Source organism: Quercus suber, unplaced genomic scaffold (genome assembly GCF_002906115.3).
Source record: "Quercus suber isolate HL8 unplaced genomic scaffold, Cork oak 2.0 scaffold_403, whole genome shotgun sequence".
NCBI lineage: Eukaryota > Viridiplantae > Streptophyta > Magnoliopsida > Fagales > Fagaceae > Quercus > Quercus suber.
Window position 1 is genome coordinate 652,855 of NW_027069854.1, and position 18,086 is coordinate 670,940.

Consider the following 18,086-nt stretch of genomic DNA (forward strand, 5'->3'; position numbering starts at 1 on the left):
AAAAAAAAAAAAAAAAAAAAAATCCCTTGTGCTCTTTCTCTCTCTCTTTTTTTTTTTTTTGGCTTTTCTTCTTACCTCACTGATCAGCTATGGTGATAACAAATGAAATGGCAAAGTGCACAACAAAGCAAAGTAAAGTCTGGAGACCCATTCGGCGAAAGAAAAAAAAATTGAGAAGTTTATGTCTCTGTTTCTTAGGACCTGATTTTAGTGGGTATAAATAAGTGGTGAGGAAGCAGCTCTTTTATGTGGGCTTGAGGATGACACGCCTTTCACCCAAGGAAGAGGTGTGGAACCAAAAAAAAAAAAAAAAGGAAAGAAAAGAGAGCAAAAGAAAAGAAGTACGTGACTAGGAACAAAGGAAAAAGGCACGAAAAGAAAAGAGAGAGTCAGACAAGTAAAAAAAAAAAATATATATATATATATATTTATACATATATGTGTATAAGACAAAAGTCATAAAGAGTCAACTTTGACATACCTGTTATTTGAAGAGAAGAAGAAAAATGAAGACTAAAAAGCAAAGGAAAAGGTGTGAAAAGAAAGGAGGGAGTCAGACATGTACATATATGTGTATAAGACAAAATCCATGAAGAAGCCAACTTGGACACGCTCACAAGTCATCCCTTTGTTACCAATCGAGAGACCACACATCTTGGGCGTTAGTGGAATTGGAGTGAAGATTAAAAGTAGTTCCAAGTGCTTCAATCTTTGTTTTGAAATTCACCGCTTCAAGGTACGATCTCTTGTTTCTCTAATTCTGAAATTTATTTTGTACGTGTTATCAATATCGAATGAAGTAGATCCGTTTAAAACTTATTTTCCGCTGCATTTATCTTTATATCCTTCACATATCTGTGGTAGCGATAGAAACGTGAATGTTTCTTGTCTTCCTCGGTTGGCTCTCTATCAATCTTGTATAGTTTTACCACTCCGTCTGCGATCCACCGATCAAGGATGACACTCGATTCCTCCGATGTGCAAGGTATGGGTGGATATTCTTCAACTGCCCTGTCTTTCTCGCGCTTCTTGCTAGCGGGCTCATTGGCAGCCACCAAAAGCGCTTGAGGAGCATTCCTCTTATCAGTCTTTGACCACTCACCTGTTTTCCAAGTTCTCTCATTCGTCTTCCAAGTTCTCTCATTCGTCTTCCAAGATGCCGCGGTTTTGCGGGCCTTTTGGAGTAGCAGAGCAAATTGCTTGATCTCCAAATTCTCAAGGTGAATTTTGTACTTAGAAAAAATATTATCAATGCAAATTTCAACCAGTTCATACTCCTCGTACTTCACATGGCATTCGAGGGCTTTGTCTTGGAATCGCCGTATGTAATCGAGTAAATCTTCATCGGTCCTTTGCTTAGTGCTGTGCAAACCAATCAACGTAACTTCCTCTTGCTCTTGGTAATACTTCCCTCAAAAGCACTCCACCATGTCCTCCCATGACTCAATCAATCCGGCTGGGATCATGATGTACCATGAATAAGCCTTGTCAGAAAGCGACTTGGAAAACTCGCGAAGGCATAACTCTGAATCACTAACGTGTGGGCCCATAGTATCTATGAACTTGCTTACATGCTCAAGAGCGTTTCCCCGTCATCCATCATAGAGTGAAAATGTGGGAACTTCATAATTCCTAGGATATGGTTTGTGTGACAGCTCAGATGGGTAAGGAGGTTGGCGGACGAATTGCCTTAGCACTTTGGAGATTTTCACTTGTTCCCTCTCAATGAGCTTTGCTACGTGGGCAAGCGTGACATATTGAGAATCATTATTAGCATCAAGAGCATCGCTGGCTTTGTCTTGCCTCGTCTTCTCGCTATTGTCCGCCACCTTCTCATTTTGACCTTTTTCAAGCATGGGCTCCTCTCACCGTGGATTTTCCTTATCATGAGCCTTGTTGGATTCTTCAATGCGCTGGATAGCTTGAGCAAGGTTATCCTGGTTTCACTGCATGCCTCGCATCATTTCAAATAGTTCCTTCATTTGCTGAGGGGCTTGTTCAACCTCCTTCTCAAGACGTACTTCCCTCAAAGAGGAAGCGTCAGCAGCTGCCCCTTAAGATGGAGCAACGGTGTGGGACGTACATTGGTTTTTTGACCTGGGAGGCATGGTTTCTCCTTCCTTAGCTACTTGACTCCCCAATGGAGTCGCCAAAATGTCGAGGATGTTTTGCAACAAAGGCCGAGATTGTAGCAATAAGCCCAAAACTCCCCTTGGGTTCGTTAAATTCTTTAGTTATTTGGAGAGCCAAGCCCAAAATTCGCAATGTGAGGTACACAAAGGCTAATGATGCTTTATGGAAAGAGAAAACAACACAAAAATGAAAACACAAGAAAGTGAGAAATCATATATTCATAAGTCAAGAATTTTAGCCTGCAGTCACACAGAGGAAGAAATTGATGGAGGTCTTGAGCAAGAGAGGGAGAGTTCCCCTATATCAATATTTTCACCCCCAGGCCTTCAAATCGTCCATACACTAAGGTAGCTGACTGGGCTCTTGTGTCAAAGTTTTGGGTTTTTTTTGTAGGGAAAAACGTTGGTTTTCTTGTGGGTTGGTGATGCATATTTATATCAAGTTCTAGGGGATGCTTGTGACCAGTTTTTAGGTGGGAGGAAGGCCTTGGACCTTTCAGATGTTATTTCTATGATTTGGTGTATTATGTTTTATGCTTAGGGAACGGTTTGGTTGCTTTTTGCATGATTATGGAAACAAAGTTGCTTCCTCTTTGTAGCTGCTGTCTCTGGTCTTTGTAGGCCTTAGAAGACTACATTTGGGTGGCTGAGTGGGCTAAACTGCTCAGCTTTTTCTTAGAGTCAGCTGCTTGGTGTGGGAAAATGGAGCTGGATTGAAAATTAGGGGCACAGTCATACAGAGCATGGAGTCAAATCTGGGGTGGAAATTTATGGCATTGGACCTCCTTCATGGGCCTTAGATGCCCCTAGCATCCCTAGCCCACTTCGCAGCACGTACAGGCTAGGCCTATGTAAAACGTCCAATGGGAAATAGCCCACACCCGCCAAATCCATTCCTACTCAATTCCCCAACGATTCACATGGGCTTGGACCATGCAACAGAGCTAAATACATTAGTTTGACCCACTAAGCAATTAGGCTTAGTCATTCCGTCAGACCATACAATTTGTCACGAAAATGACCATTAACAATCATTTAATGGCATCTATATTGAATTGAATATTGAATTTATGAGTGAAGTGATTATTGCATTGTTATTATACATTCCTTTCTCCCTTAGACGTGCATCAAAAGCATGCGGAGTATATAAACAAAAAAATTGAGACGTATGATGAATTAGCTATTGTTGTGGGGAGGACACAGCCACGGGTGGCTTTTCTAAGTCCTATGTGGATATTGAGAATGAGCCAAACAATGGGGATAGTGCTGAGTTTGTTGCAGACAATGTGGAGGAAGGTGTGGTCGAGAAAGGGAAGAATGCAGTTGAGTCATCCACCACTGTGTCGAGAATTTCCAAGTCCCACAAAAGAGGGCGTGCACCTTCTAATGTTGATGATAGTGTGCTGACTGATCTGTCTGATCAGCTGAAGGAAATAGCTGTGGCTTTGAAATAAATCAACCGAGGCCCGGTGGATTACACAGCTCTTTACAATGAGGTCATGGCTATGATGGCGGATGGGTATAGCGAAGACATGCTCGCAACTGCGTTTGACCATCTTTGTGAAATGAGAATGTAGCACGGGGATTTCTACCCAAGAATGCTAGGCCGAGAAAGCTGTGGTTGGATGGTTTTTTGTTCTCACAATTAACTTGTCTGTTTCATGTTGACTGTGACGGTAGCTTTAGGAATTAACTTTTGTTTTAGTACTAGTATTAACCTACCATTATATTATATATGTAGTTTTTTGTATTATTGGGACGATACAATTGCCCAAATTATGTATTTGTACTGTTCAGATACTACAAGTAGGTATCATTTTTGTACACCATGGAGGTGTAATGCCAATGGTGAACGATTGATGTGGTTGTTTTTATATAAATATTATGGGTATATTCAAATGATTATTTTTGATGTTGAAGTGGATGATTATTTTTGTACTGTTACAGATATGTCTAGGCAATGCATGTGCTTGAATTTGGATGATTATTTTTGATGTTGAAGTGGATAATTAGTTTTGTACTGTTACAGGTTTGTCTAGGTAATACAGGTACTTGAATTTGTAAGGCATTTCATATTTTTCGTAAAATGATTCACAAACCAAATATGAGAATTGATTTTCCTTAAAAAACGAATTCCATTTTTCGTAAAATGTTTGACCAAACAAAACATGAGAATTGATTTTCCGTAAAACGAAAAGCATTTTCCGTAAAATGTTTAAACGAACCAAACACCGGAATTTATTTTTTGTAAAACAAATTCTGAGATAGCTAAATAGCTGAATACATTTTCTTTTTTCAAAAATAACATTTCTGAAAAATACTTATTTTCCAGAATATATTTTACATAAACTAAACACAACCAGCCACAATTGTAACTTTTATTTCCAAGCGATCATAGCTTGCAAGATGAAAATTTAAAACTTTTGTTCAAGTCTTCCGTACATCGCACGGGGGAAACATAAATAAGAAAAGAGTCGTTTTTTAGTTTTAGAAGAAAACGAAGAAAAGACGTTCCACAGAAACTGAGGCTGGGAATTCATAGTTGATTGAAAGAGAGAGAGAGAGAGAGAATTGGAGAGATGAGCAGCACAGGTTCACAGGCACAGTCACAGTCACAATCACAGGGCTCGCACTCGCTGGCCTTCCGGGTGATGAGGTTATGCAAGCCCTCCTTCCACGTCGACCCTCCGCTCCGCCTTGACCTCTCCGATCTAATCGCCGGCGAGGACATCTTCGACGACCCTATCGCCGCCTCCAATCTAACTCCACTCCTGGACCGCCACGTGGCCAATCCCAGCGACTCATCAGATCTCAGTTACCGCACTAGATTCCTCCTCCACGACTCCTCCGACCCCATGGGCCTCTCTTCCCTGCTCGTTCTCCCCCAGTCCTTTGGGTGGGTCTCTCTCTCTCTCTCTCTCAATTGGGTAATTGCGAATTCTTGGTTTTTGATTTTTGATTTGAAGAAATTTAATTTGAACAGGGCGATATACTTGGGAGAGACATTTTGTAGCTATATTAGCATTAACAACAGCTCCAACTTCGAAGTTAAGGATGTTATAATCAAGGTTTCTTTTTCCCATTTCAATAGATTATTGATTTTTAATAATCGCTTCTTCTACTTCTACTTCTAGTGGGTGGGTCAGTTATCCGTAGGTTTTACCGAGTCTTCTTTAGAAATGTTCCCGATATTTCAAAATTAATTAATTAATTGTTTGCAAGCTATTGAGCAGTGGTGTATCTATTTTGGTATCACTACAACTTAAAAGAGTTGTTCAGTGATTACGCAATGTTGTTGATTTCAGGCTGAAATTCAAACGGAGAGGCAGAGGTTATTGCTTTTGGATACCTCAAAATCGCCTGTTGAATCGATACGTGCTGGAGGGCGTTATGATTTCATTGTTGAACATGATGTGAAGGAACTCGGACCTCACACGTAAATTATCATATCTCACCCCTATTTAGTGTGTATATATGTATATGTTGATTCAGATTCTGGCACAATTTTATTTAGTTCTCATAATTGATTTATGATATATGTTTGTCTCGCAATGTTTAGGCTGGTCTGCACTGCATTGTACAATGATGGCGAGGGTGAGCGTAAATATCTTCCACAGTTTTTTAAGTTCATGGTCGCCAATCCACTTTCAGTTAGGACAAAGGTATCATCCGCACGCCTTGTAAAGTCCAATAAAAAATGTTGGGTTTTTATATTGTTTTGTCCATAAAGTGGGAAACCTCCAAATCCCAGGTGAAGAAATCTGAACATGAATGACACAGTTTATAGGTGCAGATAAAATCTTTTCAATATGATAACAACACGTAGTTAATACCAGGGGCATTGGTTGCTTCCTGGTATGTTATTTTTATTTTTGTTTTGGCTGAGTTACATTATAATATTGTTTTGCAAATTTTAATATTTGCTAATTTCTCTTTTGCAGGTTCGAGTTGTCAAGGTATGTTGAGGTTTGACTGTATTCATTCATTGTAAGTTTAAGAGATCTTCCTGCAAGTCTTATTAGATGTTGCAAAACTGACGTAGGATTGCTTTTTATATATATCCACTGTCATATACCATGTAGGTTAATTTATTTCCAAACCAATTGGGGTAAATGGCATCAGCTCCACCAAGTTACTGTTTGGTCACAGCAATCTTGTCACTTTTGTATGTTATTTTATTTTATTATTTTTAAAACTTATTTCTTCTTTGATACTATTAAAGTGAGGTGGGTTCTTCTTCTTCTTCTTCTTCCTCCTCCTCCTCCCTCCCCTACCCTACTCTCTCTCTCTCTCATGAACAAAGCTATTTAAATGAATCAAGTGATGAGTGGAAGCTTCTGCAAATACTCTGTGTGTGTGTGTGTGTGTGTGTGTCTGGTTCTGTAAATGCTGATCAAATGCACAGCACCATAAGGCCCCCTCCAAAAATTTTATAGATATCAGTAAAAAATTGCATACATTAAAAATCCATATTGGAAATGAGGTGGTTAAATACGTTGTATTACGCCTAAGTTAGTACAAAGTACACAGTGTAGATGCTGCTTGAAACTAACCAGTTCTTCTCATTTCTGACTTTTTTATGGTGATATTGGAATTCTACTTTCTTCACTCCTTAAGTAATAATATCTCATCATATGACATTTTTTTATGCCTTATCACAAGTTCTCAAGTTTATAAATAAAATTCATTTGGGGTTTTTTTTTGGGGTCTTTTTAGCCTCCCTATGATAGCACCATCTTCTATCTCAGGAAACTACATATTTGGAAGCTTGCATTGAAAATCATACAAAATCAAACCTTTTTATGGACCAAGTTGACTTTGAGCCTGCTCAGCATTGGAGTGCAACAATATTACAAGCCAATGAGCACCAATCACACAGCAATTCCCAGACTAGGTGTGTGGCATATTTACTATTTCAGAGTTTCAACAATTGATATGCCTTGCTTAATTTTTGTAACAAATTTTTTGCCATACATTTTTTTTTCTTGCCCCTTTTTTTTGGGGGGGGGGGGGGGGGTGTTATGTAATTTTTTTTAATTATCTTAACTTATTTTATCACCTTCTATTTCTTAATTATTGATCATATGTTAATTTAAACTTTTAGGGATACATTTAAGTCACCAATCCTTATCAGATCTGGCGGAGGAATTCACAACTATCTTTATCAATTAAAATTGTCATCACATGGTTCTACACAAATGAAAGTTGAGGGAAGTAATATTCTTGGTAAACTTCAGATAACATGGCGTACAAATTTGGGTGAACCTGGTCGCCTACAGACACAGCAGATTCTGGGCACTGTAAGTGTTCATTCTTCAATATCAGTAAGCATTTTAATTTATATGGATACATTCCCTGGAACATAGAGCAATAGGAATATTTTCCAGTATTTGTGCCAATGAGCTCTAGCTCAAATGGAATCTCCTTCCCCTGCAAGAGCAAGGTGCGGGCTCAAGTTGTGGGTTCAGAGTCAAGACTCTTCAGGAGCTTGTGTAATTACCAATAAGAAAAATGTCTGCTATTTGTTTTTTTTTTTTTTTTTTTTTTTTGTCCCTATTTCCAACTGTTCTTTCTATTCTAAAAGAAGTTACTTTTCAAATTTTTATTGGAATTTTTTTTTCTATTGGAAGTCTGATTAGGAATTTATGATTGAGTGCATGCTAATTTGTTACTTTGTTAGTTTCTTAGGCTGTTTCACTTATTTGTGGAGTGTTTCTTTTGTAGCCAATCACACGCAGTGACATTGAGTTACATGTTTTGGAGGTTCCTTCTGTGATCAACTTGGAAAGATCCTTTTCGGTAATTATAGTCATTTGATGCCCTTTTTCTGTCTGTTATGAACTAGAGAAGTGCAGTTAAGCTGACAGGATTTTAAAAATATAACTACGCCAATAGAAAATTTTCATTCATTGTAGTGTCCATTAGAAATGAATGTCCATCTTAAAGTTTGTCATTTTCCTTGTTCTTCAAATATTTGTCCTGAATATTTTGGTACCTGTTAAATAACTAAATTCTTAGGAAACTGAGCAATTAATTGCTTTCCCTACAGCTACACTTGAAGCTTACAAACCAGACAGATAGAGAATTGGGGCCCTTTGAAGTTTCATTGTTGTACGATGGTTTGCATGAGGAGAAGGTTGTAATGATTAATGGTCTCCAAACCATGGTAATTCTTCCTTCTTTTTCCTTTTTTTTTTTTAAAAAAAAAATGTAAAACCATGGATACATGTCTAAAGTGTTTAACATTATTATGTTTTTTAAAGACATTTTACATGGACCGGTGGTAGGCTCATTGCTCAATTAATGATTTACCATTCTTTTTTTTTTTTTTTTTTTTTGATAAGTAATAAAGATATATATTCAAGAACACTACCTTATGCAGAAAGTCATAAGGCAGAGAAAAAAATACAAAGAGAGAAGATAAAAAGAGAAAAAAATTAAGGAAAAGATACTAATTACAAAGGAGAGAGCTAAGGAACATAGGGAGGAAGTCGCTAGTGGTGAGTCCCCAAACCCTAGACCAGTCAAACAAAGAGCCACTGAAAGAAGCCAATAGCTGGTCATCCGAACTTTCCATGTCCTCAAACGTCCTCCAATTTCGCTCCTTCCAAAGACACCACATTAAGTACAATGGAGCTAAATTCCAAATGCTAGACGAATGCTTTCCAAGCCAACTCCACCAACCAAAGAGAGTATTTGCAACTGATCTTGGCAAGACTCATGAAATCCCAAAAGATCTAAAAACCAAACTCCACAACTGGTAAGCCTTACCATAATGAAGTAGCAAATGATCCACCGTCTCCCCATTACAACGGCACATAATGCACCAGTCAACAAAATCCATCCCTCTACCCCTCAAATTGTCACCTGTAAGGATCTTATTCCATACAACAGTTCATACAAAGAAAGAAACATGCCGAGGAGCCTTAACCTTCCAAACACCTTTCCAAGGAAAGATAATGGGCAAGGGACTTCTTAACTTATTATTTTTTTTGATAGGTAATTAGAGAACTATTATTAATGAGAAAAAATGAAAAGTACAAGTTATTATAAAACAATCGGATATAAAAATCCCCATTATTTGTCAACTTCCATCGAATACGATCTTCTTTCTCAGTGGGAGGTAAATTTGAACCCAAAGTATGGAGGAATTCATCCACACCACCCATTTCCTAATCATTTGCTCTTTGAATAAAACGAACATCCCAGCTTCTTCGTTCCTCTATCCCCAACCAAAGAGAAGAGGCCACCGATGTCCCTTTATTGGAAGCAATCCCATACACACTCGGAAAAGTCAATTGAAGTGGAGAATCCCCATACCATTGATTTGTCCAAAGCATAACTCTATCCCCCAGTCCTACCTCAAACCGAATATTTTTGCTAAAAACCTCCCAACCCATTCGGATACTTCTCCATAAGCCACACCCATGTACCCCTCTATCTAGCTTGGAGGTCCATCCCCCCATTCTTCCCCAAACTTTAGAGTTACAACCCTTCTCCAAAGCCTTGTCTCCTCAATCCCAAACCGCCATAAAGTAAGGCTTTATTAAAAGTAGTTAATTTCCTTACTCCTAACCCACCATTTTCCAAAGGTGCACACACCTTGTCCCATCCCACCAAATGTGTCTTGGAATCCCCCACAAGAAATCCCTTTGCAACCTCTCAATATTATTGGCCACATGCATAGGGATGGTAAAAAGAGATAAATAATAAGTGGGAAGACTAGATAATGTGCTCTTAAGCAACGTCACTCTTCCACCTTTTGACAAATACATCTTCTTCCATCCGGCCAACTTATGCTCAATTTTCTCCAAGATAGGATTCCAAATTTTCTCTCTATTGGGAAACACTCATCATAGTACGCAAATGAGTAGGTATATAGTTGCTTATTTTGCTTGCAAAGTCATTTCACTTTTTAAAATTGGGTACAGACCTGTCACCTGGAAGTTATTGTAGGCCTTGAAACATTTTAGGTTTTGAACATTAATTGAGTAAATTACAGGGATTTCACTTGATGAAAAATTGTTCAAAAAGTCAGAGTCACACTAACTCTTGCATCATCTTAAACCCTAATCCTTATTGTCTGTGGCACTGATTTTATGGATTTGATAAATGTTTTACAGGATTTACCGCAGGTTGCAGCATTTAGTTTCACAGACTTCCATCTGGTAAGGAGAAATTGAGCCCCAACTTATTGCCACTTTAGTTTTGAAATACGGCTTCAACATATGCTACAGTTTAAATTTGTGTCTACTTTCATTTAAATTTAGGAACCATTTTTTATTATTTGTTTAAAAATTAACGTATATTCAAGTGATAACCCAATGGTAATGTCATTGTATTTGGTGCTTAATGTATGTAGTTCAAGCCCCACCTCCCAGCTCCCTCTTCCCACTATTTAGTTATCTTAAAAATAATAATGTCTTAATTTATAAAGCACCTACATAATAAAACTGTAATATTAGCCGCATCAATAGCGGAGGCTATCAGTTAATCAAAAGAAAAATACATGAGCCGCAACTTACTATTTACTTATCTTTAAAAAAAATAATAATATCTTAATTTATAAAGTACAATTGTAATATTCTAGCCATATCAATAGCGGAGGCTATCGGTTAATTAAAAATAAAAATAAAAAGCACATGACCCAAAACTTATTGCCACTTTAGTTTTGAAATACGGCTCCAACATATGCCTCGGTTTAAATTTGTGTCTACCTTTATTTTTAATGTAAAATAGTTGTGTGCAGTTGTGTAAAATATTGTATGTGGAGCCATCTAGGCTTGCAGAGACTAGAGATTAGAGATTTTTCGATTCACCTGACTTTTATTATATTTTGATCCTTCTAGTACTAACTACTAACCTATCAAATGGTCAATCAAGTTACTGTATTTAGCATAGACAACTATTTTGTTAGCTTCTTTACTCCTTCCTCATATCAAGTAAAAACCTTTTTCAGTTTTCCACAGTGACGACTTATCAAAACCCAAAAAAAAAATTTCTACAATGACTGTGGACAAAGGCTTTTTCCAAAACCAAGTTGGAGAAATCTCATTCAAACCATTAGGTGACAGTTCATAAGACCATCCATGATTTTAATTTCATGACTAATAAATCATTTAAACAAGTCTTGACTATAAAAAAGGTCATGTGATTAAGAATATACATGGATGTTCACTTGAGTCAGAGGGGTTGGAGGAACTTCCTCCAAGCCAATTTGGGAAAAGCAATTTATACAATGATTATTCACAGTCCTAAACTTTTTCCCCCTCTTCTTCATTGGCTCCCTATGGATCTGCTCCCAATCAGAGTTTACTTAACACTTGACAGGAATACAAAGGAATAAATAGTTTCTCATGCCATCATGCATGATAGTAGGTGTCACAGTCCTGAGTCTCCTGACATTCTTTGAGGTTCACAAATGTAAATATACCTAAACTTTGGGCCTTTTGGACCTGTAAATACTAAAAGTGGGCCCACAATAGTTGGAAGAGCTGTACAGCCCACATAGTACTTTTAATGGGGTATTTGTATGTCAAACAAAACATTGTTTTACTACAGTTTTAGCTGCATTTTTATTTTATTTTTTTGGAAGAGAAGAGGGAGTAGATTACCATTGCATGTGCCATCTGAGTTTTCTACTTTTACCCTAATGAATTGGTGAGATGGCCAGGAGTTGATATGGCTTAACGTTACATAACTGAATGGCCATTTCAAGCCATTATTTTATCTCTCTGACAATTAGGAAGGATGTTATACTGAAAATACTTCTGCTACGTAATTTATTTTATCTCTAGTATAATTCCTTAAAGCTGCCTCTTTTTAATGCAGGACCTCATTGCTACTAAACTTGGAATTCAGAGAATCACCGGCATTACAGTGTTCGACACAAGAGAGAAGAAATCTTATAACCCTTCGCCAGACTTGGAGGTTGGTCAACTATATTTTTGCTATTTTCAAGACAGTTTGGAGCTAGAATGCATGCTATTGTTACAAAAAGCCATTTTGGCCTAGGTTGATCTGGCAATAATGTCTATTGTTGGAGCGTAAACTGGTTGCTTAAATGACTCAAAACTGATTAATTCCAGGGAGTTCAGCTGAACTAAAAGCTTAAGCAGTTGGACTTCGCATCCTCTTTGAATTCTTTAATTTAGTGAATCTACTTGATTGTTGGTTTTGGTTTAAATATATATTCAACTTTGTTGCCGTCTGAACTGTTGAAATTCCATTCCAATCTGTAATTTGGACATGTTGCAGATTTTCGTGGATTTGGACTAATTTATTGGCCAGTTTCGCCTGATTTTTTCGTCATCTTCTGGTGGGGATTAATCCATTTGACCAGATGAAGTGATGGTTTGTATCATCTATGGGCTTCAAATAGATCAAGCAGGTCTTGACAAGCCAGCCAAGTTTGTGAAGCTCAATTACTGTTGATGTCTACCCTTCCCAGGCTGGTATGACTTGCTGCCGTGCTTTCATATGAATCTTTCCATCCTCAGCAATGTACTTTGTAGTGCAATTACTTTCCCAAAACAAAAAACAAAGTTGTAAGGTTGATAAGAAAAATAAAATGTTTTCATATTTTCCAGTTGTGAAGAAGCAAAGAACTTTCTAAACTTATTTGTCAGGTGTATCAATTTTTTTTTTTATAGATAATATAATTTTATTGAATAGAGACTACTCCATGCACAAATGACATGAAGGAGCCTAAAGAGGCTACATATGTAATGATTTTATGAATAATTACTATCCATAAGATCCATTGCATAACACTACTCAGACAAGGAACTTTTGAAGATTGCTAGCAATTGAGTCCTCGTGCATTCCTACCCCCCACCCCCCCTCTCCAAAAAAAAAACATTTAGTCCACAATAAACATAATTGAACAAGACTCCATATTTTTGAAGAATAATTAACTCCCTCATTTCTTCATCCCCATGATAGATCAAGGAACCTAAATACATAACTCTATTGTTCAAATGCCACGACACAATGTATTAAAAGTAGGGCTATCTAGGCCACTTGACCCATCTGACTGGACTCAATTTGTCCGCTGCCTGATCTGACTACTCTGGCAGTCAATAGCGGGGTTTTGCCTTTAAAGACTGACATCGGTAGGTTGAGTGGTGGGTCTCCAAGATCCAACTCAGTTCAATCTGACCATAAGTTTCCTTAAATTCTAATGAGATCTCTCCAGATCTAGTGAGATTTCGATCGTTGCTCCTCTCTGTCATTACCTGTTTTGCGCAAAACTGAAGAGCATCCAATCCAACCTCCCTAACTCGTCAACAGCAGGTTTGGTTCTCCACCACCTGACGAGATCAAGTTTGATGCAAGTTAGACACAAACCCGACTCAGACCAACTCGTGAACACTCCTAATTAAAAGATGGTTCACAGCCTACTCACTCAAATGTCACGCTACAGTGTATCTAATAAAATCTATTATTTATCAAAAACTTATTTGTCAAGTGAATAATATATTGATGAAGTAATGAAGTTGGAAAGGTTAGCTAACGATCCTTCTCAATGGTCATAATACTACTGTTGCATCATATAATCATGTCTGCAGTGAAGCTGTTCTTTTCTTGGCCTTTGACCAATCAATTTAATTCATCTGATTTCATTTAAAAGTTGGTTGTTGTGTAAAATGAGTTCCTTGCCAGTCCTGAGTGCAAATGGGCGAATGGCAAGGAAATTTTCCCCTTAAATACCTGGGAGGAAGTTCCATGTCAATCATTAAGATATCCTTAATTTTATAACAAATAATTAAAGATGAGAGAGAACTTTTGGCGCTTGAATTTTGATCAGTCTCATAAGTCACAATTTGAAAGAGTTTATTTTCGGTTTGTGCAGTTTATTTACTTAATGTTCGATTTTTTTTTAGAATTTTTTCTTCTGGCTACAATTTTTTGGAAAAGCATTCTAAAGACTCGAAAAGTGATCTCTCAACTCTCAAGGTGCAAAATGACGTGCGGGGAATGGGTGTGATATTCAGATCTTTGAGGATAAATGGCTACTTGGAGAAGGTAGTGGCCGTGAGCTATCCCCAAATCCTGGTATTTCAAACTTGGTCTCTGTTTCCCATCTTATCGATCCGTACTCAAAGTAGTGGGATTCGCACTTAATTGATTCCATTTTTTCTGCCTTTTGAAGCTCAACAGATTAAAGCTATTCCTCTATGCTCTTTCCCCCAAAATGATTTTCTGTGTTGGCCTCTAGATAGGCATGGTTGGCTATACAGTGAAATCGGGTTATAAGCTACTCTGTGAGGATGCCAGAAGTGCTGCAAATTCTGAAGCAGTCCACTCTTTCTGGAAGGGTATCTGGAAAATGCATGTTCCAGGGAAGATCAAGCATTTTGAATGGAGATCAGCTTGCTCAAATGCTCTTCCTACAAAAATGAATCTAGTGAAGAGAAAAATTCTAGATAATGATATTTGCCAACTCCGCCAAAAAACCCAAGTCTACCCTCCATGCCTTGTGGGAGGGTGAAACAATCCAGTCATTGTGGAACAAAAATTTTAGCTGGGTTGACAGGTCACAATCTGCCCGCGCTTCCTTTGGTGATTCAGTAACTTTGATCCATATAAGACCACATCTGTTTGACATTTTTGCTACTACTGCCTGGTCTCTATGGTGTAGGAGAAATAAGGTTCACCTCAATGAAGCTGCACTACCACTAGAAAGAATTGCTGAAGAAGCTTGCCAATATCTCAAAACCTACAGGAATACACACTAGAGACCACCCAAGGGACCTCGACGTGCTAAAATAAAGTGGCATTCCCTACAAAACCAACTTTGATGGGGCTGTTTTTGAGGATTCTGGAGAAGCAGGTATTGGGGTGGTGGTTCAGAGTTACACGGGTGAGGTAATGGCTTCCCTATCCCAAATATTGCAAATCCAGCATCGGTAGAAACTGTGGAATTGTTAACTGCTAGGCGTGCTGTCATGTTTGTCCATGAAGTTGGTCTCATTGAATCCATTTTTGAAGGAGATTCTGAGTTGGTCATCAATTCTCTTCGAAACGGTGATATGTTGCACTCCTGCTTAGGTCACTTAGTAAAAGACATGCTGTCCTATGTAAACCCCCTCAGGAGTTGGTCATTCTCTCGTTCTATTAGGCTAGACCTTCTTTTCCTTTTATAGTCTGGATGGAATCTATTCCTCCGAATATTTTTCATGTTTTGTTAACTGATTTACCAGCGTCTTAATAAAAGTTCAATAAAAATTTTCTCAAAAAAAAGTCATACATACACACATACTATATACACATACGTGCATACATATATATATATGTTATATATATATAAAAGTTAATGCGTAGTATTTATTATTATCACACTTCAGTTGAGTCACATCATTTCCTTGTCACTTTATATATATATATATATATATTTGGGGTTTCCACATCACACATTCTCTAATCTCTATAATCAATCATCTTTTCTCTCTCTCAACTCATTGTTTTCCCATCAAACAAAAACTCATGTTTCTCTTATCAATGACCTTCCCATTGAATCCAAGTCAATCAATATATATATATATATATATATATAAGTAGAGACCTCATGCAAGAGAGTATGAGGTCCTGTCATGTGACGCACCTTATGAAGAAAATTGAAATACTCTTAAACTACATTAGAGATAAGAACAAATTTAAAAATATGGACTTTTTATTTCTTTTAGTTCAATGTTTCAAGACTACTTTTTGTTTCCTTTTATTCAATATTTCAAGACTACTATTTGTTTCATTTCGTTCAATATTTCAAGACTTTTCCTCTCTCTCTCTCTCACACACACACACACACACAACTCTTTACATTTTCATTCACCCTTCATTCCATTCCATCTCAAATACACTTCAACCAAAAATGATGTTATTTGCCTTCAACCTTTAAACGACACTTACATAACTCCAAGTTTCCAACATTGTTGCACCATTTGACCCTAACCCGTATGACTAGGCTATGATTAAGGAAGGTGTTTTGCATTTTTTTATTCAATGACGGTGGCTTAAGATTTTGATGTTGAAGTCGAATGTTGTGGATTTTACGAAGGTTGTGATCTGCTTTGAGTCTTTGGGTGTTTAGAATTTTGGTTTAGGAAAGTTATAAATGTATTTATTTTAAAATTAAAGAAAAATAATATTAAAAAAAAAAAAAAAAACATTCTAATTGATTATTTATGAAGTTAGCTATTTTTTATTTTGTTTTAGAACTCATAATTTGTAGGTTTATTCATAGATTTTTTTACTACTATTTTGGGCGGTGTAAGTCATAGTGATAAAAATAAAAATCAATGATGATTTCTTAGTGTTTTCCCTTTTTTTAAAAGGATACGAAACCCCAACTATAAATAATTAAATTTTAATAAATTGATGTGTTTTTAGCCAATTTCTCATTGTTTAATCACGTTCTCTTTAGGTTAAAACTTACATATGACTTCCTCAATTACATTGAGATAATGAATTGGGTGTTTGAGATTGAGATCTCCATATTTGGTTGTAAGAATATATAGTGATTAAGGAAGTGTTTTGGAAGATTGCTCAGCTTATGTAATTTTAAGATATAAAAGTATTTTATACTTAAATTTTGATTGATAGATTTCAAAATCATTTAATCAGTTTAAAAAATAAAAGCTACTTTTAACAATTAATATTATAATATGTTATAATCTTATAGTGTTATACATTTTTTTAAAATAAAATATGAATTAAGAAAATCAAGTTTTAAAGTACTCAACAATATTATGGGCAAATATAAATCTTATATAATAAAATAAGTATTATAAGTCTTAATATACATAAGAATGATTTCAAATAAAATTGTAAAGTATTCGTGCATCGCGCGGGACATCATCTAGTTACCTTAAATTTAGCAATCAATCTCTCTCTCTCTCTCTCTCTCTCTCTCTCTCTCTCTCTCTCTCTCTCTCTCTCTCTCTCTCTCTCTCTCTCTCTCACACACCCCACACACACACACACACACACACACACATAAAAACCTTCAATTGTCTCCCTTTAGATTTAAAACCCACTAATTATATATATATATATATATATATATTTTTTTTTTTTTTTTTGAATTGCTCTCTTTCCACCCCAAAAGTTACCAAATTACAACTAGAATTAGAAAGCCCCTTTGCGGTCAATTTTTCCTTTTCTTCCCCTGAACTTCTTTGCTTTTGTGCTACCATTTTAATGGTTTGTGTTGGATTTTCTTTTGTGGGGTTGTAAATATTGTGTTTCTTTTTTCAATTTTCAAATTGTCAATCTATTTCTTTGTATTCATGTTTACAATTTTTCTTTAGAAAACTGCATTTTAACCATTAAAATTATTTGTCTAAGGAATTGGAATGTGTTCTATTGATATAATAGATAATCATTTGCTTCCCATTTAAAAAATATATATATTTTTTCTAAATGGTTTTGTTATTTTTTATATTAAATACATAAATTCTTGCTAATTGTCTTCTAATCTCATCCAAATCGATGCTAATTTCTAATTTCTTAGGATACCTTGGAAGAGGAAACAAAATATTATGATCGATAGGTATGGACCATATAGTGTTCATCTTTTTCTTTGTATATGATTTGTTTTTTCATTAATTTTTTTTTTGGACAAATTATGATGTAAATAATATTTGGTAAGTCAGACAAACAAATTTCTTTTTTTAAAGATCTAATCTCTAGTTCTTACCATTTATTTTCTCAAAAAAAAATTCTTACCATTTACAATTTTTAAGGAAACAACTCTAGGATGCTTACAATGTTAAACTATTGCACCCATTTTATGACTATGGACATGCATGCAGTATTGCTTTATGTTTTCCATTGTAATACTAAAATCTATTACTTTGGAATTAAAAAATTCTCTCAATCAAAGCATATATCTCAATGTTATCTCATTCTTGAGAAATCCTGCAAGACTGCAACCTAATTCAAACCATGCTA

The 18,086-nt window shown here is 36.4% G+C and overlaps 1 protein-coding gene across 1 annotated transcript; it reads left to right on the forward strand.

The window, feature by feature from the left end:
* Positions 1 to 4,528: 4,528 nt before the first annotated feature.
* Positions 4,529 to 12,752, forward strand: LOC112019819 (uncharacterized). Its single transcript, XM_024052363.2, has 12 exons — positions 4,529 to 5,028; positions 5,116 to 5,200; positions 5,438 to 5,568; positions 5,692 to 5,794; positions 6,074 to 6,088; positions 6,881 to 7,026; positions 7,237 to 7,432; positions 7,857 to 7,931; positions 8,182 to 8,298; positions 10,256 to 10,300; positions 11,964 to 12,062; positions 12,390 to 12,752. Exons 1-12 carry the CDS (start codon positions 4,712 to 4,714, stop codon positions 12,408 to 12,410), a joined length of 1,350 nt encoding a protein of 449 aa, XP_023908131.1. The 5' UTR covers positions 4,529 to 4,711; the 3' UTR covers positions 12,411 to 12,752.
* The last annotated feature ends 5,334 nt before the right edge of the window (positions 12,753 to 18,086 follow it).

What these genes read in the sequence shown, in the direction of transcription:
- LOC112019819 (XM_024052363.2), top strand. Translation starts at nt 4,712, where the DNA reads ATGAGCAGCACAGGTTCACAGGCACAGTCACAGTCACAATCACAGGGC. An exon ending in TTAAGGATGTTATAATCAAG is followed by an intron (nt 5,201 to 5,437) that starts GTTTCTTTTTCC and finishes TGTTGATTTCAG; the next exon opens with GCTGAAATTCAAACGGAGAG. An exon ending in ACCCTTCGCCAGACTTGGAG is followed by an intron (nt 12,063 to 12,389) that starts GTTGGTCAACTA and finishes GACATGTTGCAG; the next exon opens with ATTTTCGTGGATTTGGACTA.